General features: G+C 41.5%; 1 protein-coding gene and 1 pseudogene across 1 annotated transcript; both read right to left on the bottom strand.

Annotated features, from left to right (window-relative positions):
- Positions 1 to 383: 383 nt before the first annotated feature.
- LOC122335458 lies at positions 384 to 5,783 on the bottom strand (annotated as a pseudogene).
- Positions 5,784 to 6,175: 392 nt separating this feature from the next.
- On the bottom strand, positions 6,176 to 26,272 carry LOC122335459 (intraflagellar transport protein 122 homolog). The gene is given in 30 exon segments (XM_043233344.1): positions 6,176 to 6,867; positions 6,945 to 7,106; positions 7,186 to 7,262; positions 7,575 to 7,700; positions 8,064 to 8,341; positions 8,814 to 8,914; positions 9,456 to 9,553; positions 9,671 to 9,718; positions 9,721 to 9,802; positions 9,804 to 9,811; positions 10,299 to 10,401; positions 10,860 to 11,031; positions 11,275 to 11,441; positions 12,013 to 12,174; positions 13,413 to 13,466; positions 13,550 to 13,690; positions 14,673 to 14,870; positions 15,436 to 15,600; positions 15,708 to 15,845; positions 17,826 to 18,028; positions 19,055 to 19,193; positions 19,784 to 19,975; positions 22,034 to 22,109; positions 23,912 to 24,058; positions 24,137 to 24,203; positions 24,552 to 24,628; positions 24,734 to 24,812; positions 24,922 to 25,006; positions 25,834 to 25,900; positions 26,123 to 26,272. Coding segments are annotated over 30 exon segments (3,558 nt in total). The 5' UTR covers positions 26,182 to 26,272; the 3' UTR covers positions 6,176 to 6,780.
- Positions 26,273 to 27,034: the final 762 nt, after the last annotated feature.

The following is a 27,034-nucleotide window of genomic DNA, read 5'->3' as shown; positions in this document are numbered from 1 at the left end:
TTACATCTAAACATTCAGAGAATTGTTCGGCTGGGTGTGTTGTGATCTCCTGAGGTCTCTTCTGGCTTCAGCCTTGTCCACATCAAACTTTATAAAGAAACAAATCATAAACCTACAAAGGTTAAATCAGAACTTTACATTTTAACTGACCATAGCTAAAAAAACTTCATCTAACAGCTGGAGTATCAGGTAGGAACCAATGGAGCAGCTGTTGAGATAAATCCACAAATTACTAAAACACATCAAGCATTTCCCTGTAAATACACAATCACATTGAAGTACTAGAGATCTGGTTGACACATGTAAGAAGTGAGTGTAGTAGTCGGCTGGACGAGGCGGAAGCCGAGTAGATATATTTGGCCTGTAGGAGGCTGCTGGGTCGGTCAGGCAGGAGCCACCTGACTGGTCGAGACCACCGAGGACTGGAGTCTTGCTGGAGGCCGTCACGCTGGTCTCCTCCTCACCAAACGGGTTCTTTCCACAGCAGACTGTAGTGAGCATGCAGTTCCTGAACTGGACCAATGTAAAGACATTCAGGATTATATAGAGACCTGCCTGTTGTAGCTGAAATGGGAGAGTAATACGGCTATGAAGCTCATTAGATGTCTTCTGATGTTTGATCATTTGGTAAGAACATGCAATAAAAATGTTGAGATCCACCTAGAACTTATGACAGACACGGCCTTGAGTTTTAATAACAACTCGATCAGTTCAGCCAGTTAGTCTAAGTATACCGAAACTGAAGAGAATGAGAGCAGACAGCCATCCACTAAATGACAATCTACAGTGTTGTTCATAATGTATGAGTGAATTATTCACTTAACCCTGTTATTCAAAAACACTGATTCATTCAGTAATGAAAGTGTGCTTCTGTGTGTTACACAGTACATGGTTTGCGGTCTCACCTGTCTGTTGAGTATGATGTAGATGACAGGGTTGTAAAGCGCAGCACTCTTTGCAAAGAAAGCAGGTATCGCCATGACTACAGGACCAAACTCCGCCCCTGATTAACAAAGATGTACCAGGCCACACTGGCATATGGCACCCAGCACACTAAGAATGCGCGACCACCATGACAACCACCCGCGCGCGCTACTTCCCGTTCGCCCTCAAGCGCTGCTCTCTGATTCCTGCTGCTGAGCAGCGGCCTGACGACAGGAAACACAGGACAGAAAAACGTGGTTCTGGGTGCTGATTGGTTCAGTAGTCCAGCTGTGATGAGGATAACCAGCTGCTCATCCCTGCGCAGCACTGATAGAGGTCACCAACATTCTTCCCAATATCTGTGTCTACAGAAAACAGAAAGCGTGTGTGTGTGTCTTACTGCACGGACAGTGCAGAGGAGCCGACTGTAGCAGAAGAAGATGATGAGCAGTGGGATGGAGAAGTGCAGGATGAACATGTAGATGACAAACGAGGCGTTGTTGATCTCAGGTTTGGGAGTGTAGTAATCTATTCCACAGGAGCACTGCATTCCCTCTGGAATATATCTGCACAGTCACATGACCAACAGGACACCAGTATGAGTTCACTGACGCTTCAGCGTGTCGCGGGAAGGGAAGACAGTGATGGAGTACCTGGACCAACCCAGCAGGGGCGACACGCAGCAGGTGAGGGCCATGACCCAGGTGAAGCCCACTCCCACGATGGCGTGCTTCTCCCGAAACGAAACGCTGTCATTGGCTTACACACACCACAATATAACGCCCGATAGCCAAAACCACCAGAGACCACAGCGCCGACCTCTCCTGGACAAACAGAGAAGTTTCCATCACTTCAGCTCAAACTTGGTCTTTACAGGGGGAGATTAGTTATAGTGTACTATAAATTTTGTGTCAGTGTGTTTGTGCTGGTTAGTTGTGAGGTCAGTAATTCAAGGTTATGCAGTGATATTGGCATTTTGAAATCAATGATTTGTTTTCATTTTTAATGTTTTATCTTTAATATATTAAAAGATTATTTATGCATTTGTAATTGCAGGTAAATGCATTCATGTCTTGCATTTACATCTAACGGGCAAGAACATTCCAAGTCGTGTATAATTTGAGGATGTCACCAGCTGAGATAGTGTCAAAGAGGTTGAGCTTCTCCCACAGATGTTGGGATCTATTAGGCGAAAGTGGTGTACGTCTAGACAGTGACACTGAGTGTGAGTAGCTCCGTTAGGCTCTCTTGATTAGCTGCCTTTACAGCTGAGGATTGATCGCTCTCTGCTCTAGACCAGACCTGGCAACCACGCCCGCATGGGCCACATCCGGCCCTTTGTACGTTGGTATCCGTTCCCGCGAGGTCAAATGTAATTACCATAAATTAAACAATTTTTTAAACTTTTATTTTGAAAAGCGCTACGTCACTAATTAAACGAACGTGATGCACGTAAGTGGGTGACGCTTAACAACTACAAAAACGATACAAGACGGTTAACCTCAAGATATCGGCTCACGCTAAGAAAAGAAAAGTTGATAAAGAATGCCGTATTTTTAACAAAAATGGACTGTCAAATATTTCTGTACAGAAGGTAAAGGTAAAGCAGTGTGCTTAATCTGTGGTACACAGATTGCTGCGTTTAAAGAGTATAATTTGAATCGCCATTACACGACCAAACATGAAGATAAATACAAAAATCTGTCCGATGAAGAGCGTGCAAGGAGTTTGCAGCCGTCAGGACAAGTTATGTCATTTCTTACAAAATCGCCAAAAAAAGTCGTTTTCCGATGGAGAGTTTTATAAGGAATGTTTATTGACTCTGCTGCGCTGATATGCCCGGAGAAAAGGGGCGCATTTGAGAGCGTTTCAATCTCGCGACGCACTGTAACGAGGCGGATAGAGGACATCGCTGGAAACTTAGAGCTTCAGCTGAGTAACAGAGCGTCTGACTTTGACTATTTTTCTCTGGCTTTGGACGAGAGCTGCGATGTACGTGACACCGCCCAGCTCCTCATCTTCTTACGTGTAATAACTTCAGACTTTCAAATCACAGGGGAGGTGGCAGCCATGCAGTCATTAAAAGTCACAACTACTGGTAATGATTTATTTAGAGAGGTAAATGCATGTTTAAACATTTTAGGTTTGAAATGGGACAAGCTTGCAGGTGTGACAACAGATGGTTGTCCAAATCTGACAGGGAAAAATGTTGGACTTTTAAAGAGAATTCAGGATAAAGTCACAGAAATTAACCCTGTTCAGAAATTGACATTTTTGCATTGTATCATACATCAAGAAGTGTTGTGTAAGACAGTGTTAAAAATAAAACATGTAGTTGATGCTGTCAGTAAAACAGTTAACTTCATCAGAGCAAGGGCTTTAAATCACAATTTGTTGTATTGTTGGAGGAAAATTAACAAGTTAAAAATAAATTGCATGATAAAATGATTTTGTTTTCTTTTAACCTATACACCATAATTTCACACAACCTAATTTAAATATTTACAAAGTGTGTTAATCTTCTGATTATCAGTACCAGTTATTCAAAATATTTAATTTAGAGCATTTTACAATGAAAAAGTTGGTGGCCCTCGACGCAATTCTAGTTTCTCATGTGGCCCCTGATAGAAATTAATTGCCCACCCCTGCTCTGGAGACGGACAACATGCTGAGGCCAGCACTCTCTAGACCTCTGCCTAGATGGCACTTTTAAGTTTTGCATGGCTCTCTGTAAGCGCTCCTTGGAAAGCTGTCCAGGCCATCAAATGTAGCACTTTAGAGTCATTTGTTTAGTCTTGTTTTACTACAGCAAGTCATCCTGTTGAGCTCCACCTACTGTAGGTCCTTAACAGTTGTAGGATGTAGCTAGGCTGCTTCTCGCTGGAGACAGTAGTTATGCTAGGCCTCCAACTCAATAGTTTTCCAGTAGAACTGGGCTACTTTAGCACTCTTCCTGTGAAATGTTCTTCATTGAAGGGGCCAATAAAGTGATATTTAGCCCCTGGAGATTTTTATCAGGGGAACCTGATAAACCTCACCAAAAAAATTGTATTATACCCCCGGCACATTATTTTTACCAGGAATCCCACTGAAAAGTAATTGGGCTAGTTTTGAGAAGCAATTAGATGGGTTATTCTGTTAAAATGATTATGCAGAGGCCTTCATCCTTAAACCTCACTCAGGCAGTAGTGCCAGTTTGTCAGCTACTGGCTGAGTGTTGTCCTACTCCATCTGGGTTAGGCTCTCTGAACCTCCTTGGAAGCTTCCCTACATGTGGAAGGTAGTTGTGTTATCTCGCTTCTGCTCCGATGGGATAACAGTTCTTTATTTCTTCAGTTGTTAGGCATTCTGTGAAAGTCTTGGGAAGTTGCCTCGAGCTTGGGTTTGAAACCAGATATCCCCAAGTCTAGTGTTCTCCACAGACATCTTCTCAGATGCAGTTCAGTTTGAAAGGGAAGAGCCTGTCAATTTATGACTCCTTCAAATAAAGACATGCACTGCATCCTCCTCTGACTGCACAGTATAAATAACACTACCCTGATTAAACTGTGAGACTAGATTAATCCAGGATTTGACTGGAAGATGTTAGGAAAATTAGTATCATAACAGTCGTAAAATCTCTCATCCATTTGGATGTTTTTTTTTTACTGTAAAAACACTGTAAAACACTGATTCTAGCCCTAACTCAAAAGACAAGCAATTTGCACCTACAGTTTTTGCATTGTAGTAAGTCTTGATGTGGATTATGATCTTGATAATATCTAAAATAATATTTGTATTACTATATATTTAATACCTAAACACCTATTGTAGCTATGAGAACAGTGATAATTAAAAAAATTATGAGTACAGCGGTGTGTTTCTGCTCAGACTCACCGCCCATGGTGGCGCTAAGAAGCCTCTCTGATGTTGCAGCCGGTGACCCCAGGACGAAGTATCCGTGCAGTGCGGTGTAGAGGGTGACGGTGAAGCCACCTACCACCATGAACAGGTCGGCCACGGCCAGGTTCAGCAGGATGTAGTTGAGCGCGGCGCAGCTTCTGTGCTGCACGGTGACGTAGAGCGTGAGGGAGTTGACGGGGAAGGACGTGATGATGAGGAACAGCATGTACGCCGCCAGCAGAGAGTACTTCCAGGGTTCTGCCAGGTAATACTGCGGCTCCTCAAACGGGCTCCGCACCAAACCCGTCTTGTTGGACATGGGCACGTAGAAGTTCGGACCTTCCGTTCCATTCATGTTTGCTTCACTGCTGGAGGGTCCGAACGGATGTGAGTGAAGCTTCTCCTCAGCAGACAGCGAGCGAGAGCGGGATCTGCTCCGCGGGGCACTGCGCCTCTCTTATATGCCCCCCACAGGCTCAGATTAAGAGCAGATGACAGATTACAGAAAGGTGCTGCAATTTGGAGGAATGGAGTTAGAGACAGATTGGGGTCAGAGAGGCCTGATAATCCACAAGGTTTAACAGCCGTAGGACAACAGCAACGGCAATCAACCCATAACTTAATGGATATGACTCTCTCTGTAACGGCCAATTCACAAACCACAAGCGCAGACATTGAGCTGTGGGGATCAGGGTTTGGTTTCTCCTAAGGCACGTTTGTTGAGCCGTACTGAAGACCAGCCTCACACATTTCAACTTTATAAACACTTCAACTTCATCTTTACTAAACAACGAGTATTGCTGAAATAACACCGGATGGAAATAGAGCTGCAATTCATTTATTCCCCATCAAACAGTGGCATTTCGGAGCCAGAACAGACAAAACATCACCGTTACCTGCTCAGGTTAATGCTACTGGTTCCTACTGATGAGGTCACTTCCTACAGCAGGAAGAAACTGGCTTTTGTTACTTAAATTGACATCATTAAAAACTAACATGATGGAAAATGACATTAAGGACAGAAAAACACCAAAACCAATAAAGTGGTTCTGTAATCAGACAATAATCCAAAGAAAACACTAGAAACTACATTTCTTATTAAATATTTAATAGGGACATGCCAAAAATACTCAGAGGTAGTGAAATTACACAAAATATACTCATATAATATGATTTCCATCTTTTCAAATAATATATAAAGACAATCATCATCATGGGTACAGTGTCAGAGCAGTTTCCCACAATACAGAGAAATGGTTATTATTTGTGTGTATCTGTGTCGGTAATTTAATGTTAACAATGGGTTTGGAATGCTTTTTTCCTCATGCAAATAAATCTAGACTAGCTATTCGTCCAGACCTCCCTTACAGAAGACTGGATGGATGACAGGAATATGAAAATGTTCTGTTTCTTTCTCACTTTTATGACGAAACTGAGGTGATGGTCACATATTATATGTTTCATAATTGTGGACAATTAAGGTTTTGTCAGGTTTAGTTCATTTTTGGTGTAAACATGTGCCCAGAATTAGTTATCCAGACTGGATTTCTGTGGTCTTTCTAGTGCTTACAGTTAGCATCAGTTTTTCAAGTTCTCGATGACCTCGAACACCCGAGCTTTACCACTCACACCTACATGAAGTAATCAACACAAACCCTTCAGCTCTACTGAAAACATTACAACAAAACATGCTAGGGACGTAAACATTACTCTTTATTTCTATCTGGATCCAAGCAAACGCGTTGAAGTGGATCAAACCGTGTTTACGCGCGTGTGTTTTTTTGTTTGTGTGTGTGAGAGTGATAAGGAGTATGTATGTCCTCACATGTACAAACGCAGTAATCAGCTTTAGCAGCTGATCCGGCTGATCCTATCAGAGCGCTGCGCTGAGCTGGCATTTACTGGCGCATTCTAGCTGATCAAAGACACACGGGTGAAGTGGTGGTCCAGAGGCTAATCCAGGCGCTAGCTGTGCTAGCTGGGCTCGTCGATGGGTCTCCGGCAGTAAGGACAGCAGTTGTGCTGAAGGACCAGCAGCTCGTAGTCCTCGCTGTGAAACATCTGTGAGACAGACAGCACAGTGCGGTCAGAGGAGGTCAGAAGAGAGCGGCGGGCGCTGACCCGAGCGGGTGTACTACCTGGAAGCAGGAGGGGCACATGGTGATGCTGACGTCCGGCAGCAGAGAGCGGTAGTACTGCCAGCTGAGCGGCCTGGGCCAACGCTTGATCAGAACATCTCGCCTGGACATGGAGCGGAGCACAGCACGATTCACCAGCACCGGCACGAACACTCGACCCTGCTGTGAACACCAGAACACACTCGTCTCACACACACACACACTTCAGGCGTCTCACTATAGTGAGCAGGAACACTCTCACCTCAAAGCTGAGTTTGGCCGTGAACGGGTCGTCCTCTGGGTCTTCAGTGCCATCATCCAGCCTCAGACACTGGGATTCTGACACACACACACACACACACACACATTAGTTTACTTCTCAGTTTAGACTCTAGGTCTCCAAGCAAACATACACTACAATAAATTAAAAACACTTAGTTCAAACACATTTTTGAATGTGACAACATGGTTTTCCAGAAAAGGTTTTCTGTGATGTTTTTGAACTTAGAACAGATTCACATTAAATGACTAAAATGTATTGAAATGTGAATGTGTGCTTTGTATGGTGGCCTTTGACTAGACCTGCTTTTCTTTATCATTTGTCAGTTCTGTAGATAGAAGTGTGTGAAGGGAGTGTGAAGGAGATGTTACCGCCGCTGCTCATCTCCTGCCAGCTGCTGTTTCTCTCCACGCGAGGCACCTCCAGGTCAATGAGAGACACGGCCTCCTCGTCTGAGATATCTTCCTCCAGATAAAACTCCACCAGCGGCAGAACCTCTGAACACACAAAACACAGATAAGAAAAGTTTGCCATCATAGCAAGCACATGCGTGTCCATGTTTAATGATTCTCATAGTTATGCAATAAATATCTGTGTCTATACACGCTAAGTGTATAATTGGAGCACAGGTCACTGATGATGTGAATGAGAGAGATACAGAGCAGGAGACACGTGGAACAGCTGCTTTATAACACAGATTTTGAAATTTGAAAAAGCTTTTTGACTCAATGTTAATCTGCATGGGTTGAAGATGATCTGAAAAAAATTGTACAATGAGTCTAAAAGACTGTTGTTGAAACACAGTAAGCCTTTGTCTATCATGGTTTAAAGGAACAAAAGCCACTACTCCAGACTCTCACCATACGAGGAGGCTGAGTAGATGAAGGGCTGTCTGCAGTTGATGCAGGAGTTGCCCTGGTTGTTGAGCAGCGGGTTGTTGGTGGAGCAGCGGTAACACATGGGGATCAAGTCCTCGCTGTCTCGGTAGGGTTTGGAGCGCACCGTCAGGCAGCTGAGCTCCATGCTGTCCTGATAGCGGCTCGGGATCTTCAGGCCCTGCAGCTTCTCGAAGGCGTGCCGGGCCACTTTATATGCTCCCAGGAGCTTACTCTGCTTCGCCAGAGCGTACAGCGTGTCTCTGATCCACACGTCAAGGACAAAACGACACCCAACATCTAATTCTGCGGCACAATCTTCAGGAACCCAGCCATCAGTGACACAAACGATGTCAGGAGGGATGACAAGGAAATCTTACAAGTGTCATGTTTTCTTGGAACTCATATCTGCTTTAGTACGAGTCTTCACTTACTATCATCACTTACTCGCACTTAAACGATCCAAACACATTGAACATTCTTATCTCCGTGGCAAAACAAACAGAAGAGCATTAAAAATTGTGCTGGTCAAATATAACAGTAAGATGTAATCACGATTATAAAAGTAGACATGTGTTTGAGTATACATACTACATCATACTTTTAGTGTTTAGGCATTCACACACACACACACACACACACCAACACTTCAACCCAGCTCCACTCTAATAAATGACACAGAAGAGCATCTCACAGCCCCCCTTCAAACGCTCAAACGCAGCGAGCGAAGGATACACTTTGGAGATGCCCATAGGAACGTCTTTGGTCAGGTTGTGGAAGAGAAAGCGGGAGATGTTGAAGAGAATCTCTGGCATGTTGGAACTGAAGGGCTCTGACTGAAAAAACACAAATTTTGAAGAACACAGCTGAGATTAACCAGAGGTCTCTGATATATTCACACACTGTGCTGCAGGACTGGGTCACACACACACACTTCTCAGCAGCTCAGCTCTTGATACATACTCTAACCAAAGTAACCAATGTTTTATTATTTTTGTCTAGAACATAATACGAGTGATTTACCATATGATGGCAATAAACACTGTTAAATGACTGTTTCAGTCATCATTCAAAATACTACAATCTAGGACAGGAAGAGATACAGGATAATAAGAGAGAATAGAGAATAGAAAAAGTTTTTTATTGACGAGGAGGTTATTAAACATTGTGCATATTGTTTTCATAAAATGCATTAATCCAATACACTGCCTGTATTTTATTCATTACCATTAACTGCAGCTTGCCTTATTATCAGTGATCAAGACTGCAGGTCATACTCTCATGTCATGTTTAGCAGTTGAGTGATGCTGGCAGCCTTATGAGCACCTGAAAGCATCTGATGTCGCTCATTAACACCCGCTAACGTCTCACACTTACCATGTAGCGATGGACAGAATGATAGACGTGATAGAGCTCAGCCAAGTGCTGGAAGCTGTGAAACTTCTTCAGCATCTCCTCCTTCTTCTCGGAGTTATCTAGAGAAGATAAGCATCCGCATTTATTCAGACATATCTCAGTGGCTTCATCAAGCATCTCGGACCTCTTCATTTCATCAAAGTAAAGCTAGGAATTGAGCACAAGCACGCAGAGACCTCTGGCGATGTCGAGGCACTGCATGGACAGCATCCAGTAGTAGTACGAGCGTCGTTAAACCTGCTCTCCACCACGGCATTATGGGTAAGCTGCTCCAGCACTCGCACAGCCTCCGCCTGACGCCCGGCTTTTGTGGAAGGCTGAACAATATCAACAATATCAACAGAGTGCCATGTAATGACCAAAAGCAAAGCGGTTATGAGAAGAAAACATAAAACAACTAGAAGTGTGTGAATGAGTTTGGTGTCTGACACGCAAGAGCCACGTCAACAACCGATTATATAGATAACACATATCTGCTTCCTCAAAGCCTCAAGCCAGTTAAAATACTTTGTCTTTGTCAACCCTGCCATCTCATTCAACAATCAGTAAACCACTTTTGTACAGATAAACTGAGATGAGACTTGTGACAAAAATAAAGCATTTTGTAGGCTGTCTAAAGCAAAACGTAATTATTGCATATCACATCTTGTATGTCAGCTTAATACATGACACGTGTTATAAAGCAGACAATAATGGTATACACAACAAACTTACCTTCTAGTTAAGCACACATAAACACTCTTCTCTCTCTCTCTCTCTCTCTCTCACACACACACACACAGACACACATTGTGTGTGACTGACCTCTCTGGGCCTCCTCAAAGCGGTCATGCTCGGCCAGCCACTGGGCATACGGCACATAGACCTCATCTCTGAACTGAGAGTGTTTCTCCACCAAAGAGAATGCCTGAAACAAGCAGCAGTCAATTGCATCATGTCCTTTATATAACTGTGCTGCCAATGTTTTTTTTAAACTCAAAAGATGAACTGAAAGACTTTGATCTTTATCAGCATCTTGATATGCCACAACTGTGAGGTGGATGGATTATCTAGGATAAAGAGAGGTCCTCGCTAACACAGATTTAGACAGATTTGTGAACAATATTTGAGAGAAATAGGCCTTTTGTGTACATAGAAATCTTTGAGTTCAGCTCATGAAAAATTTCCACAATCAGGGCAATAATTAAGAATTTCCAATCAACATAAAGTGTTAGGAAACTGCCTTGAAGAGGATGTTTGTCTACATCGTCCTAATACTGAGTAAACTTTCTCTACACTTCATGATGTGTATGTTAAGTCTCTTTCATCCTAGGGATATTTGGTCCTCATAACAGTAACGGTACACCCACACACACACAATCATACCTCATCCCAGTGTCTAGTGTCCACATGAAGCAGTACCAGTGCCTTCAGATCACCCATTTTATTATAAACCTCAGCAGCATAACCGTGATGATTGAACTTCTTGAAGAACACGGCACATCTGGACAACGGCTCCCGCTCTGCTTTATCCAGCTTACGGGCCAAATCTATCAGCCTACACAGACAGAGAGAGGATGATGATTTACCTCAGCCATTGTGCGCTCTGTGCATGCATATGTGCATATCAGCGTCTTGTTAAGCAGATTTTCGTTTTTTCATTCATCACTAGGGAACAGGAGATCAGGACATGATGCAGGCCTTCCATGTATGACCACGACTCCCCTGGAACAAACCAGCACTCAAGCCCTGATTGTGTCCATCACATGACTCTCTGTAGCGTGTGTGTGTGTTTGCTCACATGTCCATCCAGCCGTGTTCTCCGATGATCTCGATGGCTTTCATGTGTTCTCCTGCAGTCAGGTACATGTCCGCAGCAGCTCGAGGCTCCTTACTGTTCTTGGCCCAGTCTGCTTGCTTCTTCATCAGAAGCTTAGTGTCCTTAGGGTCTGCTGAGCCCAGGAAGTCCTTCAACACAAACACATCACAGCACACTGATCACGTTCACAGTGAGGTCTGTGTACTCCCACAGCTTTGGTTGGGTTACATCAGTATGTGTGGACTTGCATTTTTAATGTATTCTAAATATATATTATTAAACCACAGAGCATGCATACAGCGACTTAAATATACCTCTTCATATCAAAACATCATGTACTTACATTTAAATGAATCATTTGGTACAATGAACTTATTGTATACATGCATGAAAAAAAAAAGCAAAATAAACAAACATTTAAATATATTATTTTACTTTACTTATTTCTGCTTGGTAAACTTTTGTACACCAAACTATGCATGCAGACCCTCAATGTGATAAATGGTAATCTAAAAAGAGCCAAGTGTTTATAGACTACATTACTAACTACAATTTTCATCAATTTAGTAATGGACTACAGTTTTGTAAGGAAACTCTTTTCTGTTCTGTGCAGTCATATGCACTATATGTCTGACTGTACATATTTATAAAGTATAAAAAAGCTGCTCTCTCTTCCTCTGTGTGTGGGTTAATGAGCAGTGAGGACACACACACACACACCTTAGCGTACTCAAACATGCGTAGGTCTGTGTACATGCTGAGCGCTCGGCTGTCATGGCCGGTCTTCCTGTAGAGTTTGGCAGCCTCGTGAAACTTGCCCTGATACGCATAGACATCAGCCAGGAAGAGCTGGTTATTACTCTCACCCCGCTTCTTCCTCTCCTGCACAAAACACACATACATAAGTGTTTCACCACCATTAGCACACACACCAGCACACAAACTACACGCTAGTAATACTAATGAAATATGCGGCCATATTCATCCGTAAAAACTCCATATTATCTCCCCTAACCCTCATCTAGTAGGATTTATAAACCATTTTCCTAATGCTTTTCAGGTTTTACTATCAAGTTATAGTATAAACACAAAAAGAGAGTTCTTACACATAAACACATCCAAATAGTTGTGTTACTGTAAAATGGAGTCTCATAAATCAGTGTATGAGCAGTGGATGACCACGACCTGGTCAGTTTGGATGTGTGTGTGGACAGTGATTTCAGAGCTTGGACAAAGAAGATGAAAATAAGTTCATTTTGTGTCTATGCATTTTATTATTTCAGTAGAACATTGCGAGTAAATTGCATGGACTACAGAATGTTTCTGTTCCTTTAAATGAGAATATGAAGCATGTGTATGTGTGTGTGTGTGTGTGTGTGTGATAAGGGTGGCTTGTTTTCTGGGAAGGAAAGTTTGTGTTGTTCAGAAATGCTTTTGATGTCTGAAGTCCTCAATGGAAAGAATGAGCTATTGAATTTCTGATGCCTACGGGTGGATAAGACTCTGTGTGTGTGTGTGTGTGTGTGTGTGTGTGTGTGTAAGCAGTCATTTAGTGTTGCACATCTGAACTCCACAGGGAGAGGCAATGATGATTTCATCATAAGAGAGAGGTCTCTCTCACACACACACACACACAGACACACACACAGTCTCTCTCTTTCACACACACACACACACACACACACACACGCGCATATACACTCTCTCACACACACTCTTTCTCTCTCTCTCTCTTTCTCTCTCTCATATATACCTATCCCAGTGAAATAAGAGAAAACAAACAAAATTCACTAAGGAACACTTTTGACACTTGAACACAATATAAACAAATATATAAGTACTCATTTAACTAACTAAGAAAATACGTGTACAAGCTCATTTACAGACATCACTGAGGATTGTCTCAGAAATGTGCCAATTACTTTCAAAAGAATACATGACAGTCATTTATGGTAATCTGAATGCATGAAAACATTAAGCAGTTTTAGTAGTAAAAATGAAAACGGAGAAAAATCACATCTCTGAATGTCTTTACAAATCACCATGGGCCAGAAATGCCCTCTAATTTAAGAATCTGATGAGACGAAGAGTGTAACATGAGCTGGAGAATAACGACTTACTTCAATGCTGTTGATGAGCTCCAGATAGCGCAGATCTCGAACCCTGATGAACGCCTGAAGGGAGTGACACAAACACAAACATAAGCTAAAGGTTTTAGAAACAGGCGGCAGAGGACAGCAGTGGGTGCGTGCCTCACTTTCTTGGCGGTGTGAAAGTCGAGTCCCTCCAGAGCCTCGGTGGCCAGGTCCCTCCAGTCGTTATCAGTCACCCCCAGACAGGCGATCTGATAGGCCTCCTGAAACATGCGCCGCTCCAAATACTGATACATCGGAGCAGACTGCAGAGATCAGACACAAGCACGGTCAGCTACAGCAGAAGTCTAACGTGCTCCACAAGGAAAGGAAAAGTTGGCCCCCAACTGTGTAACTTTTCTTATTTACAGATTACACATCACTTCACCACTGACACCATAACTGGCATCTGTATTACACATCTTCAAGTTCTACGTGTGTGAAGAAAGACGTTTCTTCTCAGGAAAAGGGTTACACAACCTGAGACGCTCCCTTTGAAATGGAACTCGATGTTGTGTTAATGCTCTGAGAAGTTCAATACCAACAAGACAAGACAAGGCTGTGTAGCACTGGCAAAGACACTAGCTGAGGAAGAAAGGACCTGGGTTCCTGAGGTAAGGCCACATCCAGACTGTAAAACCTGATGAACAGAGGACCTGCTGCTCCAAAGCTGAGTGGCCTGAGCAGTGGAACTAACCAGACGTAACAGATGAAGCCTTTCCTGCTCCAGAGGTTCGTAAAGTGGAGGGAAAAGGCTTGTGTGACCGCTGACTGCTGGCAGAAAGGGTTTTTGAGCTCAAATCTAAGACCTTTTTAAAACTTGCATCAATAAAATTCATTCCAGGTGGGGTGAGGCAATGTAAAATGTTATATTAAACTGTCAAATGACTGTAAAGGCATAATTTACAGTTCAGTTTTAACAATAAGATTCTCCATAACATCAGGGGGTCTTTACAACCGTATTAGATTTTCAACACTGGAAATATTTAAAAGAAAAATGTGAATGTAGTTTCTCAGCGCTGTTAACAGGCCTACTGTCAATGGGCTCATTCATGAAACACCCGTGAATATAAGAGTACATTCTGATAATCTCTGAGTCAGGCGCTCTTCTGAACATGGCACAGTGCTTCTCCTGCTGAGATGCTTTGGTTGATATGATTAGGAATGAACATGTGGATTTTATTCACCCACACATTACCAAAATCATTCTCCATTATTTCCTAATCAATGAGAGGCTGAAACTCGCACCTGAGGCACCTCCACGGCGGCCATAGAGTAGACGTGAAGGCAGAAGATCTTGGATCCGTTGTAGCCCACAACAAAGCCCTGCAGTTTCTGCTGGTGCACTGGGAAGTTACTGGCCTTGATGTTCAGATATCCACTGCCAGAGAAACACAGCATGTCCTCACACTGTGTGTTCCACGCCACGCTGTTGGCATTGGGCTCCTAGATTCAGGAAAACACAGGGACTAACTGTGCTGCTGGCACATCCTGAGGTCAGAGGTCATGTACGGACTCAATCAGTCATGAGGCACAGAGATGCAAACAGGTGAGGGGGGAAAGGTGAGATCATTGTACGAATCAGGACCACGCAGAATTTCTTTTACATGCTCATTTATAATTACTTTACATAGGTTTATATGGTATATATACTTATATGTCCAAACTGTAATTTAAAACTGAAAAATGTTGGTAAAAATCCTATGTAATAAAATATGAGGTGCTATGCAGGCTATTTTAGACAATACTGGCTGACATAAATTATAATATTTTTCCCAACTCTCTCTTTACTGTTCCCATATCTCAATATTACCCTTTTTAGACATTGCTTTTGAAGTAAAGAGTAAAGTAAATACTATACAAAACTTACTAGTGTTTTCAACTTGCTTTTCAATACAAATAAGACCAGTCTACCATTTCATAACTGAATGAAAAAAAGTTATGACCAGTCTGCAGTTCCCCCTTGTAAGAGCCCCCCGATCTGAGGAGTGTGTATCTGTGGAGGCTGGACCTGGAAGAGCAGCTCTTTGGTGTGGATGTCGTAGACGAGGCAGGTGTTGTGTTCGTCCACCACAGCCAGCTTGCTGCGGGACGTGCTCATGTCCAGACAGCGCACTGAGGTGTTCTGCTTCAGCAGCGTGATGGCAAACGGGTTGTCCACGAAGATCTTCAGGATCTACACACACAAAAGAGAGCATCTGTACACCGCTGAGACGGAAGACAAGACGTAGCACCAGCCAAAAACAAACATTAGAAATAGCTATGTCTTTCAAGATCACGTACAGCTCCATTTTTCAGGCCCACTAGAAGCCCCTCTCGTCCCGGAGGGCCCCCGATCACTTTGATGTAGCGAATGAGAGACTCCATCAGCCACTCTTTTTCTTTGACAGCCGTGAACGACAAACACTGCAGCCTCTTTTCCTACACACACAGGTTACATGTAAAGCATTTCTCACTTTGTTTCTAAGCACTCAGCTAATCCACACTTACAAAATGATGAATAGCAGTGCATTTCATAATAAAACACAACACTGAAACAAAATTGCCGTTATAGTACTCTCAGGATTTACTGAAGAATTAGATGTGGACAATTACTTTTGCATCTGACCTTATGGAATATGTAAGTGTAGGAGTTTCTCTTGAAGAGAGAAATTTGCAATACTCTCAGTAGACGCCGCTGGTCATTATGGAAATGATCTGCTGTATAATTTTGCATCTGATCACATGTAATCTGCACTGTTCAGTTAATCACCACACAAACTCTGGCGTTTCTCAGCTAGACACTGTAGACAGTTCAAAAGTTTACTAAGGACGCTCGGATCACAAATGAGTTTGATTCTCCTTTGTAAAATAGGTTTGGTTTCTCATCACCAAGCAACAGATGCAGTCTTGACTCACTCCTGTCACTGAACATGATACATCAGCTGAAAGTCTGCTGGGACGCAGGAAATGGTGCATTAAACTGGGGCTCAGCTTCTCTACTGGTGGTTATCTGACCATGAACGAAGACGTTTGTTTTCCTCCTCCTTACTAAAAGGGCCATTTGGAAGTGGTAAAGTGGCTGAAGAGCTGATAGAGATCAAGGCCTGCTGGACGAGATGTTTAGACACGGAGGCTCTGCTGAGTGTCAAAAGAGAGCAGCTGTAGTCTAGCATGTGCTTTAGTTACATGTCGAAGGTTTCCCTGGGCTTTGCTCTCCCTCGATCAGGCCAGACTTAAGAAACTTTTAAGATGGTCAATGTAGTCATTTTTGATCACTTTATACTTCTGATGCACAAAAATTCTGTGTGCGTTTGTGGAAGAAGACTGACTTTATAATGACAGAAGGAAGAGGACGTGAGGAAATGAATGTTTCTTCAAAAGAGCATTTTGGATAAAAGCATCAAGGGTAATAAAAGACTAAATACATGAAACAAATCATACTAGATCACACTGACTGATGGACGGAAGGCACTCTTACCAGCCCGTCTAGACAAAACACTTTCTGTGTGTATTTTCGGAGTGTGGAGTTTGAATGAGCTGCTTCATATCACAAGAGACGGGTCAACATCTGACCTGACCACAAAACACAGCCTTTCAGTCATCCTACAGCTCCATGTTTGATCAGATAACACTGCGTGACCACACGTCTTTCATATGAGATCATGCACACACAGTATGCGTCTGAATAAAGCCCATTCTTGGGACCGCTGAGATGTTTTCCATTGAGACACTTTCATTTGGTCACATAACTGTAAAGCAAAAGAGCCTGTGGTCATCACTGTAATGTGGTAAAAACAATGATACAGTTCTGGCCAAAATGATCAGGAAATTAGTGTTATCAGCAGCTAAAAATGCTCAGTTATTTCTATCTTCTGTTGTAGTTTCTGATAGAAATATCAGTTCACATTTACAAATATTCATTTGGCCACTAACTAATAATCCAGTGAGACTTCTTACATGAAGAAACAGAACAAACTGACAGAGACTTAACCCAGAAGAACTGTGTCTCCACAAAACCAATGGAGAATTGTGTCTCGAGACACTTCAAGAAAGAGACCTGCAAAGCTCCTGAGAAACTCTGCTCAAGAGCACAAAGACGTAGATGCTGGAGCTTTGCAGGTCTCTTTCTTGAAGCGTCTCGGAGACACAATTCTCCATTGGTTTTGTGATGCCAGAGTGACAGCACAAATACCACATTACAAAACCGAACTGCATAGAAACCTCCAAACAAAGAGTCTTGAAGACGCTTTCAAAAACTGCCCACAGTTTACAATGCTGAGAGAAAAAAACAAAATACAAAATTATTCTTTGCCACTTTGACAGACTGGCTTGTGAATTTGCTCTGCTTTGATCCACGAGCCAAATATTACACTGCATCTTTTAGGAATCCAGACTAGACTGGAGCATGAACACGTTTACCTGACACAGAATGATGTGCTGTGAGCAGACCACGAGCAGGTTACACTCGAAGCGCTTGCAGATCTTCTCTTTGACGCGGTAATGCATGTCGGAGGAGTCGTCGGAGAGCAGCTCGTAGATCAGGATCTTCTCGGGAAGCTGGATGGCCAGTCGGCTGCGGTAGATGGCGATCTTCTTCACCAACTCACGGCATTTGATCCGCACTACGAGAGAGAGCTGGGTAAATATCAAGAACATTCAGACAAAGACACACTGAAGGCTTGTGCTAGGAATTCTGGGCCTGTGACTTCATACAGAATCAGAGCTTTACCTGTTCAGGTCCAGAGACGAGGCCTCACAAAATAATAATAATAAAAATAATGCACGGAAGTCAAAGTCAATCAATCAATCAATCAATCATTTTTATTTATATAGTCAAAAATATAAGTCAAAAATATTACTTCATTATGCTTTCTAAAGGTGAAGAAAATTGTTTAACAGTTTAAAAGACAAAAAAGTAAAAAACCAAAAAAGACATTTTTGTCTCTTGCTCCAAACAATGTTGAAATGCATACGATCAAAGACAATTAGTATTTTCCAAGCCACAATCACCATTAGCATACATATTACAGATGCACTATATGACAAACTTTAACCGAAAACCGATAATTAAGACCTTTTCATGGCCAGTTACAAAGGCTGAATACCTCATTTTTTTGTCATATATTTTTTCTATTTTTTTAACCACTGAATAAATTAGCCGAAATGTTTTATCTAGTTTTTCAAAGAAAAATAAACAATTACAAAACAATGTAAAAATATTTACTTAAGGCTATATATTTAAAATAAATAAAGTTAAGTTAAAATAAATAAGTTAGGAAAAAATGAACCAGGCATGCATTTTTATTTCTGTACAAATAAATGCAGGCTTGCTGAGCAGAGGAGAATTTTTTGAAAACATGTAAAAAAATATTTTTATATAAATAAAAATATAAATAAAATATTTTTAAAAATGTATTACTGATCCCAATTTGAACCCTGTGTGAGCGTTATAACACATTTATTAATAGAGCTGTTGTAATACTTTTTTACTATTTTTTGTTATCTTACTTTTCTTATTGTATTTTAAAAATGCTGTCTACTACTTCATTTACGCACGGAGACTGAACCTAAAGGAGCATAGAGTGCTGCAGTAAGAGCGAGGTGAGTCTGATAGCAGCGTGTGTGAATAGAAAGTGTTTGGCGGTCACCTTTCTGCTCAGTGATGAGGTGCTGTACGATGACGTCGGTCATGCTGTCTCTGTAGGCGTAGCGGTCTTTATACAAGCCGTGGACGGTGCTGAAGATTAGCTGGAAGAAGGCGATGGTGCCGTCCTGACAGCCTAAAACCTGCAGCACACCACAAATACACATCTACCATCCTAACCACACTCATTAAAGAAGGCCAATCAAAACGCATTTCATCGCTCTCCTTTTTATAATGACGTCTGAGACTGCTTTATAAAACACAGATTGAGCTGTGATTTATAACCCAGTATGTGAGGTGATTTTCACATAACTAATTAACTCAGTCACACATCTCCGCTCTGATTAGATATGCACTGTAAGAGATTACACCTTTAATCTCTCCTTCTATTAATAAACAATAGCTTTAAATAGAGGCGAGTGATGACAACATTCAATCCCACAAACATATTTCACCCCTCAATCAAATAAGAAACGTTGAGATAAAAGGTGAGCTTAACATATTCACAGGCTTTTCTCTATTTATACAGTTAATTGTTATCATGTTTTGAAACGACTTCAAAGGAGTACTTTTTGCTTTAACTTGATGTTTCCTTTTTGAAAGAATGTAGCTCAAAATAAGTTGTACACTTCCCGTCATGCTTTGCATGGGGCGTATAGGGGGGTAAAATTGTTCAAATGAAGCGTTGTCTAACTCCTAGTACATGAATGAAGAATCCATGAGAATGTCTGACCACATAGTTGGAGTCTGGCTTGACTCGGCAGGTCCAAACCCAGGAGCTCTGCTCTCCGATGGTGCCGAGGCGGACCCCGTCTTTAGTGTAGAGAGAGGCCTGTTTGTCAGAGCCGCCCATCACGATGTACTCGCCCTTAGAGAAGAAGCTGACGCAGCAGGGGTCAAAGTTCAGCGGCCGGTCCTTGCCGATCTGCAGAAGAACAGGAACATGCTGCAATGTTCACAACAACTCTCTAGTGCTGCGCTAACCTTCTGTGCTTACTAGAATTCAAATGAGTCAAATATTCATAACTGATCATATCCTTTGTTAATAAATAGCTCAGAGATGTTTTCAGTGTTTGGTTATATCAGAGCGAGTTTCCTATCTAGCACCTAACAATCTAGAACAATCTCCCTAACTCTGTTCGGGAAGCAGACACACTCTGTCAGTTTAAATCTAGATTAAAGAAAAATCTTGTTAACTTAGTCTACACATAACACACTATCACACTTTTATTATTCAAATCCGTTAAAGGATTTTTAGGCTGCATTACTTAGATTTGCTGGAACCGGGAACACTACTCCTAAAACACGATGCACTTGTGACATCGTAAAAAGAATGGCATCTACGCTAATATTAGTCCTGTTTCTTTCTCAATCTGTTTTCACAGTTTGTATCCAGACTAGATGGTGGATCAGCACCCAGAGATTATGTTCATCAGAGACCAGAACACACACACACACACACTAGAGGTTAAGTGCTGGGCGTCCGGTCAGAGGAGAACTGGACTCAACTGAGTCTGGTTTCTCCCAAGGTTTTTTTTCTCCATTCTGTATGGATGGGGTTTTGGTTCCTCTGGCTTGCTTTGTTGGGGACACTTAACTTCTAGTGATTATCGTTGAATTGATTCCAGAGACCGTCTCTGCATTTAATAACAAATTGTTCAATCTCTTCATTATACATCCCTATCATTGTATTCTTCTGCTTCATACTGTTCAGTGCTTTGATGCAACCTGTGTTGTTAAAAACGCTATAGAAATAAAAATGATTGATTGATCAGATATAATCATGATGAAGCTCCCCCAGTTATCCACAAGTCAGGGAGAAAATACTACACAAGCTGAAAAACAGCCAGCTTCATCTGTTTTGAATAAGTTGTTATTTCCAGTTATTGCAAAGTTAAGCAATACAGTTTTAAGAGGCTGCTGTGTATTTTCACTTCTGAAATGTTCTCTGAGCACAAAGCCATTTTCTTAAAGCCTATGGCTGTGTGTGAAGCTCAGAAACGCTGCTGCTGTTCGTCTGATAAACACAAACAGGAGACTGGTGTTCACCATCGGCCCCCTTCACCCTCACTCCTCGCTGCGTCTGCTAACAGAAGAAGCGCTCATGTACTTTTTTAACCACTTGGCTCCACTGTAGCGTGTGACATCATTCACTCAATTCCTAGCTTCCATTAATCCTCCTCCTGAAACACATCAGACTGCAGAAGTAACACAGGAACAGTATCTCACGTTGTACATGCCTTTCTGAGCTGAGAGAGGAAGAGAGAAAGTTAAGAAGACACTGAACACAAGTCTCGGGTCTGGTCTGTCCCGTCTCAGCCGAACCCTTGGATTGTTTTAGTAAAACTCCTCTCATCAGGGCCGTTCTCTGTACAGAGCTGCAGCGTTCAGGACACTTTACGAGAGCAGAGTAATGAAGGCAGCATGTGTGTTCAGACAGCACCGGAGGCCACTACATTACAGAGACATAACGAGCGCTGCATACTTTCCCTTAATTACTACACTTCCCATGCTCACCTGAGGCAGCACACGTGTGTGTGTGTGTGTGTGTGTGTGTGTGTGTGTGTGAGAGACCTCCTAATGTGTGCTGGGTTTAGTGGGGGGTAACTGAGAAGTAATATGTCCGGTTATGATCGCCTGCGATTGATTTATGCGATAAATCCTGCTTCTTGTGTTCACACACATTGGTGAATCAGTCTACATTTACAATATTATATCGTTGATGGGTAGACTGATCTATAAAAGCAAGGTAATAACTCACACACTGAGATATAACCACTTTGTCAGGTCAAAATAAGTAACAGCTGAAAAGAGTCTAGTCTAAATAGTCGGAATATACTATACACCCTAGTGATTCAGGACAAGGTTTTTTATGAAGTGCAGCTTCAGGAACATGTGACTTAGATAAATTTATAGACAAACAGAGAGCTGTGAGTGTCAAGCGTTCTCTGCAGCATAATAAAAACATATCCCACACACCAACCTGTTTCCCACTGAGCTGATAGAACGACAGCCTCTGCCCCCAGTCAGCCACGGCCAAGATATCGTTGTGTTCATCCCTGAAACACACACACACACACACATCTGTCCTCAGCTTCTCTCACTTCTCTCTATGCAACATAAGACACACTAATATAAACATGCACACATTGATGTAAACCACTGCATGTCTGTGAAAGTGCTAATTATTTCATATGGAGATAGGAAGTGGCAGCTTTACGCATCGCTGCAGCTGTAATTCAGCTCTACTTTTGATCAAATGACAGCAGGTGTGACTTCACGCTGACTGAGAATGGGAAGAAAAGCATGTATATACGTAAGTATGCCAACACATTATCAGCTCTTTCTTTAGAACTTATCTCAAATGATGATTCTAGCACATTTTAGTACTGTACGGTACTGAAGTAGTAAGGCATGTGTAATTAAATGATAACGTATGAATTGTTTTGACGTTCACAGAGGAGCACTTCACCGCTCGTCTGCTGTTTAAAGAGAAAACAATGCGTCTGCATCAGATCAATACATCACGCAATTTGTCTCATATTTTACAAACGTCAACATAAAGTTCAACCAGCAAATAAATATTTAGGCCTGTTTATGATGCTAATAGCATTTATAATTAAACTCATCTGAGCTCAGGATCGACTCTGATAGTTTTTACAGTGTCCTGTGGAAGCTGTTTAGTTACCCACATTAGTCAAAGCATAAAGTAAACTTTATTCAGGTTTAGATCAACAGGGTTAAATTACGGCAGAATTTTCATTTTTGGGTGAACCACACCATTAAAGTAATTAATAGGTACACGCCTATTGTTTTCAGAAAAATGTCATTTATTTTACCTCTATTTGGGGTCACGAAAGGTTCATATATTGGTTTTGGGAGTCCCACACAACAGGTTGAGCACATGCAAGGTCAAAAAAGGTTTTGGTTTTCTTATAATATGCATTTATTTTGACTTTAATCATTTTTTTTAAAACTCCTCCAGTGATTGGTCGGTTTCTTTTAAAGCAGTTTTAAACCACATCAACAAGTGGGCTTGAGATTCACTTTAAAAATGACTTCTTTTGAGAGACAGTGCATTTTCAGATTTCGCAGGATGTTTTCTTTCAGAGAGAGCTGTGTGACACGCTGCACGAAAAACAGTAGCCCTTTAAACAAACGAATAAAAAAAGAAATAATAGTGCTGATTAATCACATGCAAAATAAAACTTTTTCTTTACATACTATTTGTGCATATTTACTATGTATATATAAATACACATACAGTATATATTCAGAAAATATTGGCATGCATAAATTCATATCTATTTGATTTATATGACATAAATCTATAAACATATTTTTCATAAATATATACATACATATGTGTGCATTTATATAGACATAATACATATACACAGCACATTTAACATGTAAAGAAAAACTTATTTTGGACGTGATTAATGTACCTGCAATACATACATCAAAAATCACTGACATCCCTAGTTTTTTCTGATGGTTCACTGCTGAGCTACGAGTTCCTCGCGGATTATTCGTTATTTTATTGAGGGGCTTTAGGCTGAGTTTAACCCTGAGTTTAACAGTGAGACTGAACTAGAGCAACAGAGCCCTCTGCTGTCTCTCTCAGATCACAAACCGTCTTAAAACGAAATCAAGGTCAGAAACGGTCAGTCATTTAAAAGTTTAATTATCGTTTCATATGCATTTCGGGATACTTCATTTCACTGAAACACACAACAAAAATTGAAATGAAAACAGAATATATAGAGAGCATGTGATGCTAAAATAACCCTCCACAAAAGCTCCTGCTGATAAATAGTAATAGATTAACTGAGCCTCTCATTTTAGGTCAGGCACTTACTTGGACGGGTTCCAGGCAATGGACCAGATGGGCGATGAAGAGCCGCCCGGGCGCTCGATCTTCACCTTCTCCTCTCCGTTCTTGTTTCTGACGCTCACCACTCCGTTCATCATTCCCAGAGCCAAGTACTGTCCGTCATTAGTCCACCTGAGATCACCGGCAGACTGGTCACACAGCGCACACACTCCCGCCGCAGCACGCGGTGATAAACCTGTCACAACTCACCCACAGCACGTGATCTTACTGCTGACTTTGTGTTTGGAGACGGACTTCTGCTCCGGAGACCACAGACCTGCAGCCCAAAGCAGACGCGTGTCAGAGAAGAGGACATTGTGATCCACTAACACTTCTTTCAGGAATTTCACGAGTTTCAGTCTGGATCCAACCCTTATGAAGATCCGAGATGACCGAACATCTGAGAAGAGGTGATGCTGACCCTCGGGCAACGTACAAAACTACCAAACTTTGCTATAGGTTCACTAGAAACATCTACGCATCAACTGATGAACTTTAACTTTCCACGAAGCCGCTTTGCAACAGTTGTATCGTGAAAGGCTGAACTGATTAAGCACCTGTCAGTCTCTAGTTTCAGTAGTGAATGTGTTTGTGAACGCTGACACACACACACACACACACTCACCGAAGTCTCCTGAGGAGCACGAGGCCAGCTGGTGTGTGACGGGGTTGTAAGCCACGCACTGGATCGAATCATTGTGACTAAGAGACAAAACACACACAAACACAGCACGGCATGATGGGACCTGTGACTTCGTGAAGCACCGAGACGATGATTATATGATTATTGTAAGCACAGAAGCTCACGTGTATTTGAGGATGCCTTCCAGTTTGGAGGTCCAGATGATGATGCTTTTATCTGCTGAACCGGACGCAAAGCGTTTCCCTGCAGGACAGAGATGATGAAAGTCACACACACACACACACACACACACACACACCACACACACATCTGATGCACTCGCAGTCAGTCAGACACAGTATGATATCATTACCATCTTTAGCGTAAGCCACACAATACACTGTGTCTTTATGTCCTTTCAGAGGCTGGATCAGTGTGCCATCAGCTGTGTCGTACACCTGCGAGCACACACACACACACACACACACACACACACAGATTTTTAAGGTAAAAAAAGGCAATGGGTGAGCCATATATATATATATATATATATATATATATATATATATATATATATATATATATATATATATATACACACACACACACATACATACTTTTTTTATAGTAATTTTGTAGTAATTGCTATTAGTTTTTATTGTTTTTAAACATCTGTCATTTTATTAATTAGAAATGTGTTAATTAAAGTTTTAGTTGTTTTTGTACTTCACATTAAACTAAATAAAATAATTATTGTTCAAATATCTTTTTTTTTAGCTTTAGTTAACTTATTTTTCTTGGACTGAAAAAGGACTATAATCTATTCTTTTTATGCTTGGAGTAAAGCATAAAATAAGTTTTCAAAAATATGCTAAATATTGAGAAATATTTTATAATATACCTGAAAATATATTTTTGCCACATGGGTAAGCTCACAGTCAAGTGTGCCGTTTATAAATCATGTAATGTATAAGTTCAATAAATGAAAGAGGCCATTCTTCTATATATTGTACAATTGACCTACACAGTACATAGATCTGTATCATTTCTAATATACTGCTCGATCATTTGGTATATCCCTTGGGAAAATTAACCCTATTTTTACAACAAAAAACTATGGTTGCTGTAGTTAAATTAAACCATGGTAACACTTGCTACACTAACCTTGTCTTAACCATGGTATTTGTAGTAAAGCTGACTGGGGTTATAAAAATGAAACATAGCTCCTATAATCAATTCGTCCTGGTAAGGGCTGATCATTCATACATGAGGGGAAGTGTTTTACCAGAACTCGGTTTCCCGCCGCCACTATGAGCTGAGAGCCGTCGGGTCTGAAGGCCAGGTCATAGATGCTGCAGAGAGAATGAGACACGACCGTGACACACACACACACACACACTACACATGTCTGACTCAAAGTGATGCGTTGTGATGATAACAGCGAAAGAAAACTGCAGAAATCACTCGTACATCTCGAGATGGGTCACCGACGCTTATATTGTTTACATAGCAACGGTTGCTAAGCACATCTATACCGCTCTGGAGTTAATGTAAAGAAAATCGAAGCGCCTTACCACTGCTCGACCTTATCCCGGTCGTGTACTTTATCTATCCATGTGGGAACTGCCCTCATTGTGAGAAATCAGGGTGTTTTCTGAGAAGCGCATGAATTCAACAGGTAATCTCTGAGAGAGCCGCAGACCGCAGAGGAAACACAACATGGAGACCAGCGGAGGCGCTGTCAAAATAAAAGTCCTCCCGCGTTACTCCTCGGGCCGCTTTCATAGCACGAGTTGATCAAAGAAACCAGGGTTATTTTATTTAGTGCATTCGACATGGCTCCAACTTAGTAAAACTGTCGATTATAAAAACCTCCTTAGCCCCGAATGATTTGGTCATTAGTTCAAGATTTAGACTTTAAAACCTTAAAACCTTCTTAGTGTCTTTTATGAAACAGACCCCACGATTAAAGTCCCCGAGATTGGCTTGATATTGTTTGGTTTTGATATATTAACATTACTGCTGTTGTTAATGCTATTTTAAATAGTAAAATATTTCACAATATTACTGCTTCAAATAAATGACTTCCTTGAAAAACATTACAAATCCTATTGTTCAGCTATTGTTGACTATTAGTGTTACATACATAGGCGATACAAATAAAAGTGGGTTTTCACAAGGTTAAGAGAGAGCTAAATCACCCAAAAGTGTCGCTAGTTCTTTTGTGTTCGTGAGAGTCACCGAGAGCCGGCTGGACAGGAAGCACTTCTGGCGGTAGATGTTTAATGATATCTTCCACGTGAAAATGGAATCGTTGAGGAGCACAGATAGCTAACAGATTATTATTAACGTGCTTTACAAGCCACAAAACCTCACATTTGATTGAATGGGGTCTTTGTAAGAATGATGCAACTATGCAATGTTTGCTAACTATGTGCGTTAAATACTCAAACATTATTTATTTATTAAAATAGGACTTATTTTCC

Source organism: Puntigrus tetrazona, unplaced genomic scaffold (genome assembly GCF_018831695.1).
Source record: "Puntigrus tetrazona isolate hp1 unplaced genomic scaffold, ASM1883169v1 S000000776, whole genome shotgun sequence".
Classification (NCBI taxonomy): Eukaryota; Metazoa; Chordata; class Actinopteri; order Cypriniformes; family Cyprinidae; genus Puntigrus; species Puntigrus tetrazona.
This window is presented reverse-complemented; position numbering and strand designations above follow the sequence as displayed.